At 31.2% G+C, this 19,544-nt stretch overlaps 3 protein-coding genes across 3 annotated transcripts; 2 read left to right on the top strand and 1 right to left on the bottom strand.

The window, feature by feature from the left end:
* Positions 1-65: 65 nt before the first annotated feature.
* On the top strand, positions 66-11,174 carry LOC132697137 (uncharacterized). The gene is made up of 9 exons (XM_060662430.1): positions 66-272; positions 1,262-1,502; positions 1,569-1,702; positions 2,018-2,320; positions 3,334-3,479; positions 5,464-5,608; positions 9,697-9,937; positions 10,033-10,166; positions 10,860-11,174. Exons 1-9 carry the CDS (start codon positions 218-220, stop codon positions 11,162-11,164), a joined length of 1,704 nt encoding a protein of 567 aa, XP_060518413.1. The 5' UTR covers positions 66-217; the 3' UTR covers positions 11,165-11,174.
* LOC132696800 (uncharacterized) lies at positions 2,419-4,383 on the bottom strand. The gene is made up of 3 exons (XM_060661838.1): positions 4,237-4,383; positions 3,346-3,553; positions 2,419-2,548 (listed from the first exon to the last, which is right to left on the bottom strand). Exons 1-3 carry the CDS (start codon positions 4,246-4,248, stop codon positions 2,460-2,462), a joined length of 309 nt encoding a protein of 102 aa, XP_060517821.1. The 5' UTR covers positions 4,249-4,383; the 3' UTR covers positions 2,419-2,459.
* A 2,264-nt stretch (positions 11,175-13,438) lies between the features above and the next one.
* On the top strand, positions 13,439-17,784 carry LOC132696795 (uncharacterized). The gene is made up of 6 exons (XM_060661831.1): positions 13,439-13,576; positions 13,667-13,764; positions 16,145-16,394; positions 16,444-16,577; positions 16,634-16,783; positions 17,465-17,784. The coding sequence occupies exons 2-6, from the start codon at positions 13,707-13,709 to the stop codon at positions 17,614-17,616; spliced, it is 744 nt and encodes a 247-aa protein (XP_060517814.1). The 5' UTR covers positions 13,439-13,576; positions 13,667-13,706; the 3' UTR covers positions 17,617-17,784.
* Positions 17,785-19,544: the final 1,760 nt, after the last annotated feature.

The raw sequence follows: 19,544 nt of genomic DNA, 5'->3' as shown, positions 1-19,544 counted from the left end.
ACTTTAGTCGCGCGTGTGTATTTTACCAAGTGCAAAGACTTAATCGGCTCGTGCATAACAAAAGTGGGGTGGTCAAGAAAAACATCCAAAATCCATGAGATCAAGTTAGCAGTGAACCAAGCAAGGCCGACAAGTCGGCACCGATAGCCCGATATAAAAATCAATAAAATCCAAATATTGCTTCAATTCGTACAACCAGTTTCCAATTACCAAAATTATGAAAGTGATTTTGACGATTTTCGTTGTGCTTTCTGTGGCGTATTGTGGACTTCGTAAGTACATACTTATTATAAATAAATTATTAATTTTTTGCATGTCAAAATATGTTATTATAAAATGTTATGGGTGGTTTGTAAAAAAAATTATGTTTAGTAATAGTATTTTCACTTGTGGCTCATATGCACTTGATTTTTTGTTATTGTTTTTTGAGAGTTAGCACGTGGATATAGGAATATTGCTATTATAAAACGCAACATTATTTTAAAAAATTATATAATAATTTATTTTGTACTGATAGAGCTCTACTAATATTAAAAAAATAATATTTGCTTTAATTAAGTAATCATTAATTTATAATTTTTTCCAAATATTAGTACTAGTTTAATCAGTGTACACTAATTTATTTAAGCCTGAATTTGATTGTAAATCCTTCCATTTAAAACGTCACATTCATATTGCGAGGAAATTTCCTTTTAATAAACTTGAAACGTAAAAAAAATTGTAGTAACTTAATGAATGAAATAAATAAAGCAAATAAATAGAACAAAACACAAAAAGTGACATGTTTCATATAAATTTTTCAACATTTTGGCATGCTTGACAAATGAACCAGTGTGAAAAAAATTTTGCCACCCACACATTGCGCACTAATAGGTATTAAATTAGGTATTTTTTTGTGTTAAATGATTTTTTTATTTTCAAAAATTTTCCGCAAAGCAAAGCAAAATGCGCCACAGAAAAACAGTTAAAAGTAATTTAAATTTATTTTGGGCATGCACCTCTAGAATAGGAACAGCAAAACGAATAGGAAAATTCTGTTCAGAGAATCTGATTTGGTTAGTTTGCAACTAAAAGGGGTTTTTGAATTCCTATTTGTCGAAAACCAAGAGATTCGATTTTAACCAAATTAGTGAAATAAAATAGTTTTTGGTTAGTTTGACACTTGCAACAAAATACTGCCTGTCAGTTATTTTATATTTTTCTTCTTATATTTCTGAATATTTTATTTATTCTTTACCGTAATTATTTGCGCATTTTGCAGCCCCATACTTAAAGATATGCAGCAATAAGGACCCTAATTTGAACAAATGTATAATAGATTCTATAGACCATATTCGTCCCAAACTTGTAACTGGAATCCCGGAGTTAAACGTTCCATCGATGGAACCACTCATTCTGAAATCGATACAGATTCGCAGTGGACCCAGCCAGGCTAAAATTGACGTTGATCTTACTAATTTAAAGGTTTGGGGACCGTCCACCATGAAAATTACGGATCTCAAGTACGTAATATTTAGACGCGACGGACTAATCACCTTACTTTATGGCGATGCTTGATTTGATTTCAGAGCGAACATACGCCAACACCACTTTAAATCAATAGGAATCATACCGAGCATATATTTTGAAGGAGATTACGTTTTGGATATGAACGTGCTCATTCTTAAATACAAAGGCAAAGGACTCATGAAGGGAAATATTAGTAAGATTTCTTTTTACTCATTTGTATGCTAGATACGAGTACAACGCATTAGTAAATTTATCGTGAGTGTAGACAATCGTCCGCAGTAAAAATTCTATGTTACCGGAAAATTCTGGAGATTCTGTAATCAGATCGAGTGTCGTTCGAAACAAGTGTTTTAAAAATGATAAAATATATGAAATTGTAATAATTTTTAGCTGATGCGTTTAAGCTCACAAGTTTCAGATTCTTCTTTTTATACGAATCCAAAAAGTGGGAGTTGATGTGTGATCACTAATTTTTGAGATATTTTAAAAACATTTTTTTAATTTTCAGCCGATTACACGTTCAATTGCGACATGAAAGGAGACGTATTCAAAAAAGGTGGCGAAGATTACCTACGATTTCGAAGGTTCAAAATCGATTTGAAAACCGGACCTAGTTTCTTACATCTCGGCGATTTGGATTTCAAAGACCCCGCCATAGCAAATGGCGTCAATGACGTGGTTAGAGAAAACTCGGATTTAATTCTTGAACAAACCACGCCGGAGCTGGCTAAAGCCTTGGAAGAAGCATTAACGGAAATTTCAAATCGTATCGTCGAATCCGCACCTTATCGGGAACTTTTTCCGGAAAAATGATGCGCGTTATGCAATGCACAATCTAAACAGTGATTGTTTTAAATCAAATTAGTGACTTCCGTCACTAAGTTTGCAAAAAAGAATCAAAATGCCTACTGATTGCGAAACATTTTTATTTTACTTTTCTGACGTTGGAATCAATGCAATCCAAGCAACAGGCCACCTCCTAATAAACCTCCATGACCGATAGCAATGCGACCTGGGGCTACAGCGGCACTCACCACACCTAAAAAATAATTACAAATGTGTTTTTTATGTTTTATTATGTTTAATTAGCTCACATTTTCCGATCTGGTTAAAACTCAATAAGTACAAGTTTTTTCAAACTAGTGCGATTTCAGCTACTGTAAGTGATATGACGACTTTGTGTTCTTTTTTGTGGTCATTGTGTTATTAAAAATGGTCAGTAATGAAGTAAACTTAAATATAACAAATTTTTGGTGCATCTTTTGAATTAGATGCATCTCCATCGACGCCAATTTTGCATGTTTATATCATAAAAATCATTCCGTATTCATTTTATCTGATTAGCTAACTCATCAGCTCATCCATTCTGCTAGAGGTCCATGAAATAAGAGGTACAAAGTTCGATGAGATTGCTTAAAATATTTTATAATTAATTTTTATAATTTTATAATCTCACTAATAATGTCTGATGTCAAAAAAGCATTAATAATATATTCTATATACTTCAATAAAAATATAACTTAAAAACATAAATACATGAAGTTATTTCATGATTTAAAGAAAACGAAATATCGTAAGAAATGTTTATCATGGATAAAGTAAATTTTCTTGTTGATCCAGGTATCAATATGAAAAAAAAAATTAATGGTTCAAGAAAAAAGAAACGTCAAAAACTTTATTTAGATTTTTCACAGGAATATATGATGTGAAACACCCGCGGATATATAATTGCTTCTTGAGCAGGAGGAAATATTTTTCATTCAAATCGCCTAACCCATTTCAGACAAGGACGTCGCGTTACCATGGCGATAATTTTCTCTCAAGTATTTTTATTACCTCCGGGGATAGGGGCGGCGTCCACGATCCCGGCTTGGGCGGCGGCAGCGATATGGCTGCCGTCAGGTCCCAAAAGGACTCCTTCGGCGGCGGGTCCTTTTATAAGAGCACCCGGATTACCTGGGCCAACCAAGGTAGCACGTCCACCCAAACCTAGGAGGCCTGCGTGACTATAAACTGCCAGGCTGGCTACCAGGCATGCTACGATCTACATTGCGGAAAAAATATTTAGGGTTATGGGAGCAATCGTTGTTACAGGATCTCCAATACGATGCAATTTCTTCAAGTAGGAATTATTATTTGTTTATTTGTTTGATATATTGATATATATTATATACAATATAATAAAAATGTATTACAAATATAAATAAATAAGTTTTTATTTATTTTCGGTATGATAATTTCCATGATCGACCTAAAGCTATTTGCAGACATCATTTCTGTAAAAAAATATCTTTTTATCTTTTTTCGTCTATGTTATAGCGAAAAGTTTTCTTGATAATTTGTTGTGAGAGCTGAATGGTCGATCAGACAACGAACCTCAAAGAACTTTAAGTTACCAACTGGCAAATAACAAATTACCAATTATTGCATTATTACTTTTACCAAATTAAAATAAAATCGGTGTTTTACTGTTTGATAATAAAAATTTGGGCATTTATCACAGTCGCGAAACATAGAAATACAACTTTTATAAAACTGGTTAAATTCATATCAGCAAAATATATAAAGAAAAGTTCAATAATTTTATGTGCTATTTTTTTGCAACTATATTAATAATTATATCATTTATTGCCCACATATCTTTATTCACTTTTAGTGCCAAATAGAAAATATCTTTTAGTTATTTGTTTATATTGATTTCGTGTTGGAAATTATACTTAATCTTACCACAGAGTTCATTTTGAGTCGATGGATTGGATACACCGCAAAGGCGAAAACTGAACTGATACAGTTTCCATCAAACACCCCTTCCTTATATATGTAACGAATCTTGAATTGACATACCCATAACCTTAACCTTCACTATATGTTATTGTCTTACGCCGCTTTGTGTCTTGTTGCAACATAGTGCAAACAGATGTTAGGTGGATACAGTGCACTACTTGTTTGTGTATTCGACAAAAAGTCGCTTGAATAATATACATTAATAAATATGTTTATCGTTTTTTCTATCAATTACTCATAACGGCAACAAGTTGTAGTTGCGGCTGGGCCAAATATCGATTCTTTTCGTGTATAACGAAGTCCAGCTTTATACTGTGGAGTAAACAAAATGTGGACCAACATTTTGGTTCCGCAAATTCTTATTTCTCAGAATCGAATTTAATAGAACACTCACCGGTTCAAACTAAAATTGATTATCGAGAACCGTTCAGTCTCTAGAGAGTGAAACATATCTGCAATGCAAAAACGTTACAAAACTTTTTTATTTCAATAAATAAATTAAATTTGGAAAAGCATTGCTCAAGCGATTTTTTATGCCAAACACCATAATATTGAAAGTCCTTATACAGGGAGTTTCGTGAGGCAGCTCCTCCCCTGGATTTTTTTCGATTTCATATGTGCCAGTGAGTTTTTCATGAATTTCGAACCTAAGAACTCGGGGGTCACAATCTCTTCAAATAAAATGTGTTCAAAAAGAAAACAGCAATAGGAACATGTATAATGACTATCGCGTTTTTATAGTTATGTTTTGAAGTGATAACAAATTGTGGATTGAATACGCTTATTCACAGCTTGGAGCGTTTTAAGTTCATGTGTTCTGTTTAACGACACAACACAGAAAAACGGCGTTTCAAACAGAGACAGTAGAAATTCAGAATATGAGAACTCACGAGATTTACATCTTACAAAGGTTTTATAAAGGATATGAAAAATAAACTATTGTAATTGCAATAATTTTTTGCCCCTACCACAAGGTTTTTTCTCCACTGAATGGGATCAGTGTTATAAAGAAATGATTTAAAAAAAAAATTATTTACTAAATGGGAAAAAAATCTTAAAAATTGTCACTGACCTAATAATATGGAAAAATTTTTATCGTGGACTTTGTTGAGGTCGAGTATTTTTCAAGGCTCTGTCGCGGACCATCTTTTGCTTATAAAACCGGTGTAGTATCGCGATGCCTGCTTATTTCGTCAACCGCCTAATCGGCGGCAAAGCAAAGAATTTGCGAACATGAACGCCTCTTGGCTTGTGTCCTTTTCCGGCGTTGTTGTCATTGTGATAGTTGTTTTGCCATCCATAGATGCGATTATACGTAAGTATTCTGCATTATATTTTGAAAGGATTTTGCATTGACAAGTTTGACACTTACGTCCCTTTTGTTGATGAAAGACGAAGAACTTTTTGATAGATATCGTTAATGATATTAACCATTATTTAGAAACCACTTGCAGAGCAAATTGTCGTAATAACAATGAACCATATAAACAAAATTACCATTAACCATTATTAAACCTATTGTATAGTATTAAATATAATGTATTGATGGCTACTTGAATATAACAAAAGATTAATTACTGCTCCGAGACAATAGAATATTGTTACTACGGTGCTGTTATGCACTAGTAAATCAATGTGTGATGACAATTTCCATAAGTATACTTTCCCAGCTCTCTATCTCTTATGATTTTTTTTTAAATATGCACATTGTAACAAAGACTCAAGTTCCGAACAAACAATATCAAACTACACGGTTTAGTATAATATTTAATAAATTTGCTAGTTTCCACTAATGATTGTAAGAATAAAAAATAACTATAAAAATGTACATACAAAAATTCAATTCATTTTTCTTTAGAGTTCATCAGAAAACTAAAATTAACCATTTTATTTTATAGAATAAATTCCACTGCCACAGTTTCAAAATTCTTTCACTAATCGGTTTAAAGCGCCTCATTAGAAAGTTGCGAGTCCCTAAGTACTATAAAATATTTCCAGTTTGAACTATAACTGTGTTCAAGAGCTCAATTTGTTAGATATTTCCCATAAATATTGTTAAACAATGCACCGCACGGCCTTTAAATTTAATTCGTAACGTAGGTTGATATTTTTTTTTCGTCATTTCGGGCGCCTTACGATGAGGCGCGCATAACTTATCGAGCTTCAATGTACAAATAAACAATAATCTTATAGCAATCCATCGTAAATAAGAAACACGGAAAGCGAATACTAATTTTTAGTCCGGTTTCAAGGAACTTTGTACATAATTTATTTAGCATTTGATGTTTTTTCAAAAATGCTAATTTTCACATCGAGGGAAATAGTAGCTTATATTTTTATTGGATTGAATAATGTATTTATGTTTGTAATTTTAAAAGTGCAGATAACTTATTTTGTCCATTACATGGATATTCGATGTAGAAGAGCAGTTATTCACTTTCATAAACCTTTATTTAAATTGTAAGAATCAATCAAGTTTTCAAAAAAATGGCATAAATTATAAGTCCGCTTTGTATACGCAAACAATTTTTTTGGTAGCAAATAGCCTTGGCACCCGCTAAAAATATATTATTATTGTTATGGTCTTTAGTGTAATTTACAGTTCAATTTTTATTTTCAGTTAATAAAAATTTTAATCTAACAAATACATTTTTATTCTATTGCGGTCTGATGTGGTTTTACTCCTCAATAATTATTGAAGTTTTAGAAAAAAGTGTCGTTATTTCATTAAAATTCCCAAAGAAACCTGCACAGAATACCTTAATAAAATTTACCTTGGAATTTTGTTAATAGAACCATTAAATTGTGGCACGTATCATTTTGCTTGCTTTTATGAGGAGTAATGTATTTTATTAAACTTAATTTATCGTGATTCTTTGTTGAATTGTCTCATTGGCGCTTGGCGGTTTGGCGGTGCTATGAAACAGAGACGCATGATATATATTTTTTTAAGTATTGATTCACGGATGGAAAAATGTGATGACACTATATTCCGGGATATCATCCGTTCGCTTGTTGAACTCCGACTGGAATCCGCGCTCCGAAAACAGTGTTCGAAGTGTTTTCGGAGCGCGAGCATTGAAGATGCCAAGTGAGATTTTGGCGAAACGTCTGCAGGATTCCAGTCGGAGTTCAACAAGCGAACGGATGATATCCCGGAATATAGTGTCATATATATATATATATATATATATATATATATATATATATATATATATATATATATATATATATATATATATATATATATATATATATATATATATATATATATATATATATATATATATATATATATATATATATATATATATATATATATATATATATATATATATATATATATATATATATATATATATATATATATATATATATATATATATATATATATATATATATATATATATATATATATTGAATTGTGAAATTACCGGAATAATTATTGAGGACTAAAACCACATCAGACCGCAATAGAATAAAAATGTATTTGTTAGATTAAAATTTTTATTAACTGAAAATACAAATTGAATTGAATAGAGATATATTCTTTATAATTTTGAAACTTCAATAGAACATTGCAATCGTTAAAAACGCTATTTGAAAAAAAAAAGCCTTAATAGACCCTTTTGTAAATACACCAATGCTTACCGTATAGTCAATGATCTGGATCTTATAATCCAGGTATGCAAAAGAAAATATTTTATTAGAAGTGTGCAACCAATTTGCTTTAATAAATGGGTTGCTTGAGCACACTATTTAGTTGCCACTTGTGATTTAACTTTGCTCACTATTTCAAGTTGAATTTCATTCAATTATTCATTGCTGCATAACACAAAATATTTGTATACTATATGTTTAGCCTAGTTTTAAACTTGTATACACCGATTTGAAATTTATGTATATGGCTATTATGAAATATTTTGTGCCGCCCCGTATACAACACAAAGTTGTTTGTGTTGACTTAAAGACTCATTAAATAAAAAATTAAACCGAACAAACCGGAATGGAGACATAAGTTGCGCGGCCTTTATCATGTTTTTTTTATATGTGTAGTTCACCTTTTGTTATAGTGTTGATTGCATTTTAAATTTTACTAAATATAAGGCAATTAGAGATGCATCACACTGAGGTGTATTTCTTTAATAAAGCTCATATGTGAACAATTTTGACTGTTTTTTAATTTAAACTTTTTGATGTGGGTATCGTACATTGAACATTGATTTAGAATTCTTGGAATTCGCAGCCAAATCTGTTTGCGTCTTTTAAAAGTAATAGCCATTTTCCAATGTTCTGCGCCTGTATTTTTTTAAATAACACTTTTAATAACATAATAATAATAATATTACTGTCTTTACTTGAACAATATGATGGGTCAAAGTTATTTCAAAGAAATAAATGGTCCAAGTTTAGTACAAGTCTATCTGGTTACTCTACTGAAAAAAACAGACACAAACATCGTTTAACAATACTACGTTAATTATATAAAAATTTTATCTAGAGAAATTCCTGTAATTATGCCTGTGGAAATAAGTTAAGCAAAAATAAATTATATACATTTATATACACTGTAGTTACTTTTAGGTTATAACATTGAAGGAGAATTAATTGGTTCGATAATGTTTTGAACTCAGTGATATATATATACATAGGCACTATATTTGTTATTTTAGTTTAAGCCATTTAATGGAGATTTAAAAGATATTTTAACATTTTATTTTGAAATTATGTAATGAGATGTAAAGGAACTGGTTGGGAAATGAGTTTAAATACTTTATTGTGTATTAATATGAGCGCTGAAAGATTGCAGGGTTATGACGTGGCATATTTAGTTTGGCATTATTTCTAATATTAATATTGTAGACAGTGTTACCAAATATTAAACATTTATTACACGAAACAAAAATGTCAAGAAATGTAGGACTTTACGCTCATTTATTTTGAGCCATAAACGACGTGCGTATTGTACTATCTGAACACGCTTCTTATGTTCCTGATCCGACAAAAACACAAACGCAAACCGCGTTTCAATTGTTTACTTAAAATATATCTATTATTATATAAAACCTTCATTTAGGCAAAGGATTTTTTGAATATTTTTTTAGGTGTTCTTTCAATCTAAGTTGCTGTCTAAGATAATTCCCAGATTCTTGGCACAATCTTTTAAATTTAATTTTGTTGCTGATCACTATATTTAATTTGTTCTTTGGGAAGTTAATATTCATGTCATTCGCAAACACCGAAACACATGATTCACTTGGATTAAATTTTAAGTCGTGGTCTTCAGACATCTGATTTTGTTTGAACTCGTTTTAGAATGTTGAAGAGTGTGTTTTATTGAAATTAAGGAAATAGTAAAAATAGTAAAGCAGAAAAAAACTATAAAGATTCAATTTCTTTCAGCGTCTTATATAAAGGTCTGCAGAAAAAGCGATCCCAATATCGGAAAATGTATCATCGAATCGATAGACAAACTTCGTCCGAAATTAAGGGATGGAATTCCAGAATTAAAGGTGCCAAGCATAGAGCCCCTGCCGTTGGATGAAATCAAGTTGAGGAGTGGGCCCAATCAGGCTAAAATAGACGCCAACATCACAAACGTCAAAGTGTGGGGTCCGTCGCATTTTCAAATCATTGATCTTAAGTGAGTATATTAGAATTCTTATTGAGCATGTTTTGGCCTGCGGCCACTTAAAACTTGGAATTGAAACTTCAATTTAATAAAGTGCATTGTTTCAGGCCCAACCTAGCCAAGAATAAATTTGTAGTGAGGGTGACTCTGCCCAATTTGTACTTTGAAGGGGATTACGATATAGACATGAACGTACTAATCTTGAAATACCAAGGACGAGGTCCCATCACTGGAAATTTTAGTAAGTACAATGAGTTTTAAAATGTATTAATTTAAATTAGACTTGCCACTCCTTTCTCAATGGAAAGTGTTCTATAATGTGGAGGAGATGATGAAATTAACAAATCTGCCATGATTTTAGTATTTGCGTTTAATATTTTTAATGAGGTTACCTGTATCGAATTGCCAACAATTTAAAAATAAAGAAAACAACTATATATTTCGAAAGCGTACAATATTCCCAATCAAAATTTTAAAAAATACACATTGCATTCCACTAAAAAAAGTGGGATTCCATAAATTTTTGGTCTACATTGAAAAGGTGCCGGTTATTTTTTTGTAGAAAATATTCAAGTTCATATAATGCTGCACGTTCTTGTTAATTCAAGCAAATTCCTGTAAAGTCTTCTTTCTGCTGATTGTCAGTACGTTTGATTCAGCCAACCGGAAAACCACCACCTCACGATAACGCGAGTGCGGTTGGTCTAGTCATTAGTAAATTGTCATTAGTAAATTGGATTCCTTTCGCATTATTTTGAACCTCGCTGTACCCGGGTACAAAAGTATGCGCCCTCACTTCCCTCAACATTTTGGTCAATTGCAGAAATCAAGTTGATATTTCCAATTGTTCAAACAATAGGGGCGATGACCTTAATTGTCTGGTTTACTGGTTTTAAGGTTCGTAACGATAATAATTGCCATATCCGTTTTTTAGCTGACTACAACTTCGACTGCATAATGAAAGGCGACATTGTGAAAAAAGATGGAAAACAACACTTGCACTTCCGAAAATTCGGCTTAAAGCTGTCGATAGGAAAAAGCCATCTGCATCTGGGTAATTTGTTCTCCGATGACGCGGTTCTTGGTAGGGCGACGAACGAAGTGGTTAGAGATAATGCGGATTTATTTGTTAACGAAATAAAGCCCGTTTTGGAGAATTCCCTAGCCCAAAAATTTACCGATATCGCCAATAGTATTACTAGCACATTTGCATATGAGGAACTGTTTCCTACGACATAAAATGATTTAAATGGCTATAATTGTTTTATTTTGTTATTTGTTATTAGTTTTTTTCCAATTCGACTGGCAAGTGAAGAAACTACATTAATTTCGGCACAAACGAGGAATGCGCACAGACGTCTGATCGACGTTAGTAAGTGAATGTCAAAAACTCAAAAATAAAATATATTATAAACCCCCCCCCCACCCTCAAAGGCTAAATAAGATTGAACAAAACTAAAAGTATAATATTATCTAGCAAGCAACAAATTAAATTGAATATTACTACATTATTTTATTCAATCATTAATACGGCTTGTTCAAAATTCCTGATAATATGGCGGGTGCGCGGGCCCAATCAAATATTGAATTGTCTAATTCCAACCGTTTTGAAAATCAAACTTACAAATTTTTACTATTTTGAATATTACGGGGTAGTTTTCATATTTGTTAAATTGAGGCCTAAGTAAATAAATAAGAAACAAAAGTTCAGATTTTCACGAAATTATACATTTTCGCAATACAATTGGTAATATTTAAAAACTACCTGCTACTATATATACCGAAAAATGACAATAAAACCTTAATTAACGTTGTTGTGAGAATTTTTCTCACATTGTTAATCTTCATGGCTTCCAATAAATTTAATTTTCTACTTTTCGTGGCTGTATATAAAATATCAAAATTGTCGTCAAAAATGTCTTCTTCTGTGGTTAAGTGTGTAGCATAATTAGAATCTAGAGTATTGTTTTTAAATGCTCTTTTATGTTCGTTAATGCGTTTCTTGAAGAATCTACCTGTTTGTCCAATACAAACAAATTGTCATCTGAAAATATATAATTTCGTGAAAATCTGAACTTTTAGTTCTTATTTATTTTGTTAAATGCATTTTCATCAAGTAAAAGCCACCTCAGCCTAAGCAAATTTTCAAACTTGGAAATTTTTATAACTAGGGCCCAAATTTGTTATAGCAACAAGATACATTTTGTTCAAACCCAAGGTTTGATTTCCTTCGAGTGTCAACCAAACTAAAAAAGGACAGATAATTTTTTTTTGAAGAATTATAATTTCCAAAACATTAAATATGTTATTTTGTGCAGATTAATTCAAATTTCGCAAGAAACTGTCGACATAGCACTCACATTTTCTGTAACGGTATATTACATTTTTACTTACAATTAGGATATAAAAAACTTAATATCAGCAGCCTCTGCTAAGGTAATACACAAAGAATCGAATATTGCTCATTAAGTAAAAAGTTTTTTTACCTTAGTTTAGAATAAATATAAGCAATTAAATATAAATTTCCTGCCCCCCCCCATCCAAAAGCAAAAGCTTTAACAATTGACAAATTGCAACAACAAAGTAACAAGTTTTAATACTTCATTACTGAAACCACTTACGCAATAACTTGCTTATTAGTGATTACTAAACTGTAAACATGTAAAAAGTATTAAAGCTTAATTAACTCTTGCACCAAGAAAAACATGAGACGATTATATTGAATTTGTCCCCTAATAAAAATATCAATAGGAACCGAGAATCTGGTATAACTCAAAAATGTAAAACACAGAAAAAAGTATCGAACAGCTGAGTCTGGGTACATTTTCAAATGTTTGTCAGCAAACATATTGGGGCCGACCTGTCTTTTTTTGCTAAGTAATCCAAATGCACTGCAACGTTGCTACTCATCATTATTTCATCTTCGATTTAAGCGACAGAAAATCATACTAAAAAATTTATTTTTTATTATACTTATTGTGTTGTTATCCGTTTCAAGTATCGATATGCTATTTTCAAAGGAGCACAGTTCAACTCTATTTTTCTAAGGTTTTCAGATTATTTCATCATGATTTACTTTAAACAACCGAATTGGAAAACGTCTTTCTACCTAATATTAACGCGGCGTTACGTAATAAAAAAAATAGAGAGCTACGAGTTTCTTTGTTCTGGAAGAAATATTGTGGTCGGAAGCGGAAGGAACGGCGGCGATGGGCAATCAAGGCAGTTTGTAAAGAATGTTGCGGACGTTGACTTACAAAGGCTTTCACCAGACTGCGTTGAAGATTACACTATTTATACGCTATTTAGGGAGGGTTTAATTATATAGAATCATATTTGCCTTAAATAAATTACACGTTTAACTGCGACTGCTTGAAACGCGCAAACTCAAAAATCAAAGAGATAGAAACATTTATTCTCTCGCGTCGTATCATTTTATTTATAAATAATGTGCAGCAGGCTCAGTTACTAAAATTACATATTATTAAATATTTAGCTAGATGAGACAAAAACATCAAAAACGCATGTCAGAAACGAAAGAAACGCTGCCAGTCTTCCCGAGTGCCTGAGAGAGGCTGGACAATTTTGTTCATCCTAGATATTTAAATATATCATATTTTTATTTACCACTTTTTTGCGGTCCCTCGTAAAGTAAGTAACAAAACAAAAGACCCCATATTATCTTCGTTTGCGAAATCGAAAGTGGTGGAACCTCCAGTCTCGCTTTTTATGTCCGCACAGCCCGGTGACACTCCCAATCAGATCTGCAACTCAATTCGATATGAAGACTTATTTTGTGCCACTCTTACTTTTGGGTATTGCTAATGCCAAAGTTTTACGTAAGTATTATAGTTTAATTTTGATCATCGCTATTTACTTTTTTTTAGCATAAAATATTTGTGAAGAGATAAGTCTCGAAGAAGTAAATTACTTCAAACAATTTTTTTCCAAGTTTTAAAAAGTTGAATTTAGATTAGTTTCATGTTAAATGTCAGTTAATAAAATATTTATTTCTTGTATAAACTTGACAATACAAAAGCGTGTAAAACGCCATTTTAGAGACTTGTTTAATAGTCTGGAATTAAATGGTACCTTTTTACCAATCTACCATCTAAATTTTACCGTTTTAACGATAATTAGTATATTATGTGAAAACTTATTACATTTTTTGACTAATCATTATCAATTGGCAATAATTTTCGGCAATTGTTTCAACCTAATATTTCTTCATATTGTCTAATGAAATTGCAACGACAATCTTTTTTTTAGAAAAGAAAAATTATTCAATCTTTTCTTCAAAAGCTGCTAGATTTATGAATAAAACATGCTTAATAATATGTGACTAAAATATATTACTACATAACAATTTTGTTATATATCATGTAACTTAAATGTGATTTGGAAAAAGAATTAAGATAAAATAAATTAAAAATAGTTTTAAGAAGATAAATATGTCAGGCGTAAAAAAATAAGAATATATTTTTTAGATTTTTTATCTTCTTCATGGAATTAATCAGTTTCCTTAACTAATTAATGCCGAAAGCAACTATGTATTTCGTCACTGCATAAAAACAAAAACTAATGTTTTTTATCTTTAACCATAACTAAGAACCTGTTTCACAAATTACGTCGCATACTTGAAACAGAATTTTTCATCAGTTTTAATTGCCAAGACGGTTCTTGCAAGGCTGCGCTTAAACGAACAATAATATACCGGCCGCTGAAGACGCCACAGTAAATATTACGTAAAAATCCGAAGCTAATTTTTACGCAACATTTTTTAACTTTCACCGCCAATATTAGCAAGTTGCTGACATTGTTATTTTACTGGCGAATGCATTTCGGTCTATCATTTAGCTTTTCTTTAAACCAATGATCTATTCTAATTATTTACAACGTATTAAATTTGGAACATATACAATATACGAATTTTGTGTGTCAAGGAGACGCCAAATGAAAATGCAATGGTTAAAACTGCAATTAGGAAAATAATAGGTTTTGAAAACTGAACTTTGACGTATTATGTTTGGTTAGGTAGTTCATTAACAATGCTTACTTACTAAACTAACCAAAACTAAAAAAACTAAATTTGATGCTTCTCTTTGAATTTGATATATTCTAATTAATTTTATTTCAATAATAATAATTTCCAATATAGTTTCCTGTTTTTGGAGAAGGAGTAAAAATATATATTTAAGTTGTCACGATTGGAATATTATGTTATATTATATATTATTATTATCTACGTATTGTACATATATGAATACATAAATGAAGTTTTATTTTAACATGTAACCATTTTATTGAGGTCTTATTGTTTTTTCTTTATTTAATATAGTGAAAAGTTATTATAGGGTCTATAAGATATTCAAAATTATTTGAGTTTCGAATGGAATTTTAATAAAAACTTTGTTAATTTACAAGTAATAAATTAAAACTATCAAATAAATGCAAACGGTTTAATAAACGTGTTAAATTTTCACTACTACTACTATAAGACAATAGGTATGTAACTAAAAGTGCCTCTAACAAACTTACAATTTAAAAGGCAATTTGATATATTCTAATTAATTTTATTTCAATAATAATAATTTCCAATACAGTTTCCTGTTTTTGGAGGAGGAGTAAAAATATACATTTAAGTTGTCACCATTGGAATATTATGTTATATTATATATTATTATTATCTACGTATTGTACATATATGAATACATAAATGAAGTTTTATTTTCACATGTAACCATTTTATTGAGGTCTTATTGTTTTTTCTTTATTTAATATAGTAAAAAGTTATTATAGGGTCTATAAGATATTCAAAATTATTTGAGTTTCGAATGGAATTTTAATAAAAACTTTGTTAGTTTAAAAGTAGTAAATTAAAACTATCAAATAAATGGAAACGGTTTAATAGACGTGTTTAATTTGGCACTACTACTACTATAAGACTATAGGTATGTAACTAAAAGTGCCTATAACAAACTTACAATTTAAAAGGCAAACCAAAAACAACTGCAAACATTTTTTTCAATGACTCTTAAATTTTTAATAAATATCAATATTGATATTTCAAAAATTTTCGAAATTCGAAAGGCTAGCAGATTTTAATAAAAGTTTTTGTTTAGTTTTGATTAAAAGAAGACATAATAAAATGTTCCTTTCTTTCAACATGAACAACAAAATTAATTTTATTTAAACTAAAATGGTCTAAAATATTTTCAGCCGATTACCTGAAACCGTTTGTCTGCCACAAATCCGATCCGGAATATGAAAAATGTGTGCTGAATGGTTTTGAAAATGCTCGTCCTTATTTCCTGAAGGGAATTCCCGAAATGAGTTTCCCTCCATTAGACCCATTTGAGCTCCCGCTTATGACCGTCAACAGGACTTTGAACGACTTGATCGCCATTCAAGCAGTTTGCAGGAATATCAGAGTGTTGGGTGGAGCGAACACTGTAATCGACGGTGTCAAGTAAATTTTCTCCTACTTCTTGATGTCATTATGTATCTTTTATTTTCAGGGCGGATCCACTTAGCCATTCTGGCGAGATAAGGGTAACCATCCCTTGGAATTATTTGGAAATGGAGTACGAAGTGACCGGTCAACTCCTGGCCATTCCACTCAGGAGCAAAGGTTTCTTCAGAGGCAATTTTAGTAAGTGCTAATCCATCGTGTGCATGCTCAACACAAATATTAATATGATTTTGCAGCTGATACGCAAATTCACGTCAAAGGGTCATTAGAAACGTACCAAAAAGATGGCGTGGATTATTTCAGGGTCCAAAAACTCAACAGCAAAATCACTGTCGGGGATGGATACATTAAGCTAATATCGAAAAATCCAGATTTGCAGCTGGGCGGTGGGTATTGGTAGCTCTGCAAATTCGACCAATTCCCATTCACTGCACCAAACAAATAAGCAACAAATTAATTTCCCTATCTTTTTCTGATTTATCGGGGTTTGAATGAACTTTGTTTAACTTTAATCACGAAAAAAAAAAAATTCTTTCTGGAACTTGATAAACAGGCTAAAGTATAAAAAATGTTAGAACAAATTCTTCAATTTTGTATTTATATTTCTATTTTATTCTATTTATATTACAGGAAATCGTCAGTGTTGGAAAAAGTTTCAAATTTAATGATAATATATTACGTAATATTTAATTCCAAGTTTAGACAATTATTATAGGTTTTGCGCCAACAGACGAGATTCTGGAGTGGTTTAGAACAAATTCAACTCCTGCTCGTCATGTGACCACTATCCTAATTAACACTTTTCTTTAATTTTCAGTGTGAACTCTTGAGAAGGACGAATCTTCGCAGCAGTTTAATTGATTTGATTGAACTGACGTCATGGCTGTCTGGAGTTCATTTGATTTAAAACGAAAATCCATGACGTCAATTCATTCATTTTTGGTAAAAACACAAAAAAAAACTTTTCACAAAGTTGTGAGAATTTTGTACAAGCACATTTTGATCCCAAATCTATTTAATTAATGTATCATTCAGTATAACAAAACTAACGTGTATATTTTTTTTAGCCGATTTGATATCGTCTTTTTTCAACGAAAATCCCAGACGTGTAATGGACGCTGTCAACCCGATTTTTGTCGAAACATCCAACGAGCTATTCAGAGTTGTGGCCGATCAGATTTTGGCCAACCTGCCAGCGTCAGAATGGTTGCCGGCCTAACCAACATCAGCAACGGAAGTGTTCAATTAAAGTTGTTTATTTGGCCCATTCAATCAGTGAATCTTAGTTACCGCTGCTAGTCATAAAATGTTCAGCTTACAAATTGGGGGTTTGAGGAAGAAGTTTGGGGATTAAATTTTTGTAATAAAAAACTAAGAAATTTTATAATGTTTTTGTTAAATACATACAAGTTCATTCATCCGTAGCATTGCGAAAGATTCGCAACAGGTGCTGTGGTTGAATTATATCTAATTTGATGAATACCGATAATGTTATTTCTGATTACAAAACTGTTAAAAAAATAATATGCCCCTAGATTAGATAAAAGGAAAAATCAATCAGTTCTTTTACTAAGAATAAAGCTTGATGTAATTATCATTGCCAACAAGTCGATAACCTACTCCTAAATAAGCCAAGGATTTCCATTGAATTATGTTAAAGATGCTTCCTCCCATACAACTGAATACAAAGCAATAACTAAATCTTTAACATTTCAATAGTTATGAACGTAATAAAACTTAAGAGATTTATAACAATTTAAGATGATGTGAACCACAATCAACGGAGATAGCATTGTTTACATTTCAATGCGATGCAAATAGCTTGACGGGCAGAAACAATGCTGCCTTTGCTGGACATCACATGAAATTTTAACCGATACTATTCACAGAATAATATTTGTGTATTGAAAGGCATAGGTAAATAAGAAATTTAACTCAATATACCCCTAAAAAAAACAAATATTTAACAATAATGAATAAAGGAGAACAGCAATATAGGGGAGTTTTTAACATTGCTTTCAAATGCATATGCTTTTGCTATTTTTCATTTTATTTGTTAAGGTTAAGGTGTTTTTGGATATTGGATTTGGAATTACAAAGACTGATAGCAAAAATGCATCAATACTGTGCAGTTTGCGAAGAACTTTGCGTTTTGAATTCCGAAGTGTCATTTCAACTGCAAATAACCAAATGGAAGAAGACGTGTGCACTTATTTTCTTATTTTGCATACTTGTGCTTAGTATTATCTTAGTATTTTCAAAAAACATTCAAAGCATCGGTTATGTATTGTTTAATTTAGTTATTTATAATGTAACTAAACAAAATTAATCATTCATTTCTAGGCAACACTTCTTACATCACGCCCTTGCCTAAATGCCTATACTGCGACCACAACAAAGAGAATACAAAGGGAATTTTATGAATTAATTAGGCGGTGTCTTTTAGTTGAACGTCCGTGATAACAATTCAATTTAGAATTTTTAAACAAAGGAGAATAAAACTAATTTTATCCTAACCCATCAGCACTCAATACAAAGTAATCATTCTTTTGCTTATTCATTGATGTTTTCAGACGAAACGGTTAAGTCGGTTAAACGGACGAGTAAGAAGAAATCAATCAATTTACAATTAGATTCCTGATTGAAGAACCATCAGAATGGAACCAGAACTAATAGGTTATTTTTTTTATTTAAATCAAAAATTCGAGGCAGATATATAAAACATTCTTGGAGCGTTAATTGTTCTGTATAATTTGGTAGGTGCGTGTTTCGTTCAGCAGTCTATTTATTTATAAAATTGATATATTGATATGAGATACTTTTGCGTCATTAGCTCAAAACATCCTGCCATGCCTAAAAATTTTCCAAAAGAAAATAACCGTAGACTAGACTGACCACACGTAAAACAAAACTTGTTATTACCATAAATTTGAATCAAATCTCTCAAATATACCAGTTTCTACAAGGACCTTTAGAAAAAATTTCCGAAAATAAAGTGAGTCAGACATACGATCGATCGTTGCAGGATATCCTTGCGTTTAGGTCTGCAAAGGCAAGATATGTAATTATCGTATTCCTTTGGTCAGTGCAGTTCGTCGAGGATCTATTAAAAATCGTTCACCTACAAGAAGAACGTAATCCAATAAG

The sequence above is a fragment of the Cylas formicarius genome, unplaced genomic scaffold, assembly GCF_029955315.1.
Source record: "Cylas formicarius isolate icCylForm1 unplaced genomic scaffold, icCylForm1.1 PGA_scaffold_1__22_contigs__length_36826433, whole genome shotgun sequence".
NCBI classification, from domain to species: Eukaryota; Metazoa; Arthropoda; class Insecta; order Coleoptera; family Brentidae; genus Cylas; species Cylas formicarius.
The sequence above is the reverse complement of the archived record's forward strand: the minus strand, read 5'-3'. Positions and strand labels throughout refer to the sequence as shown.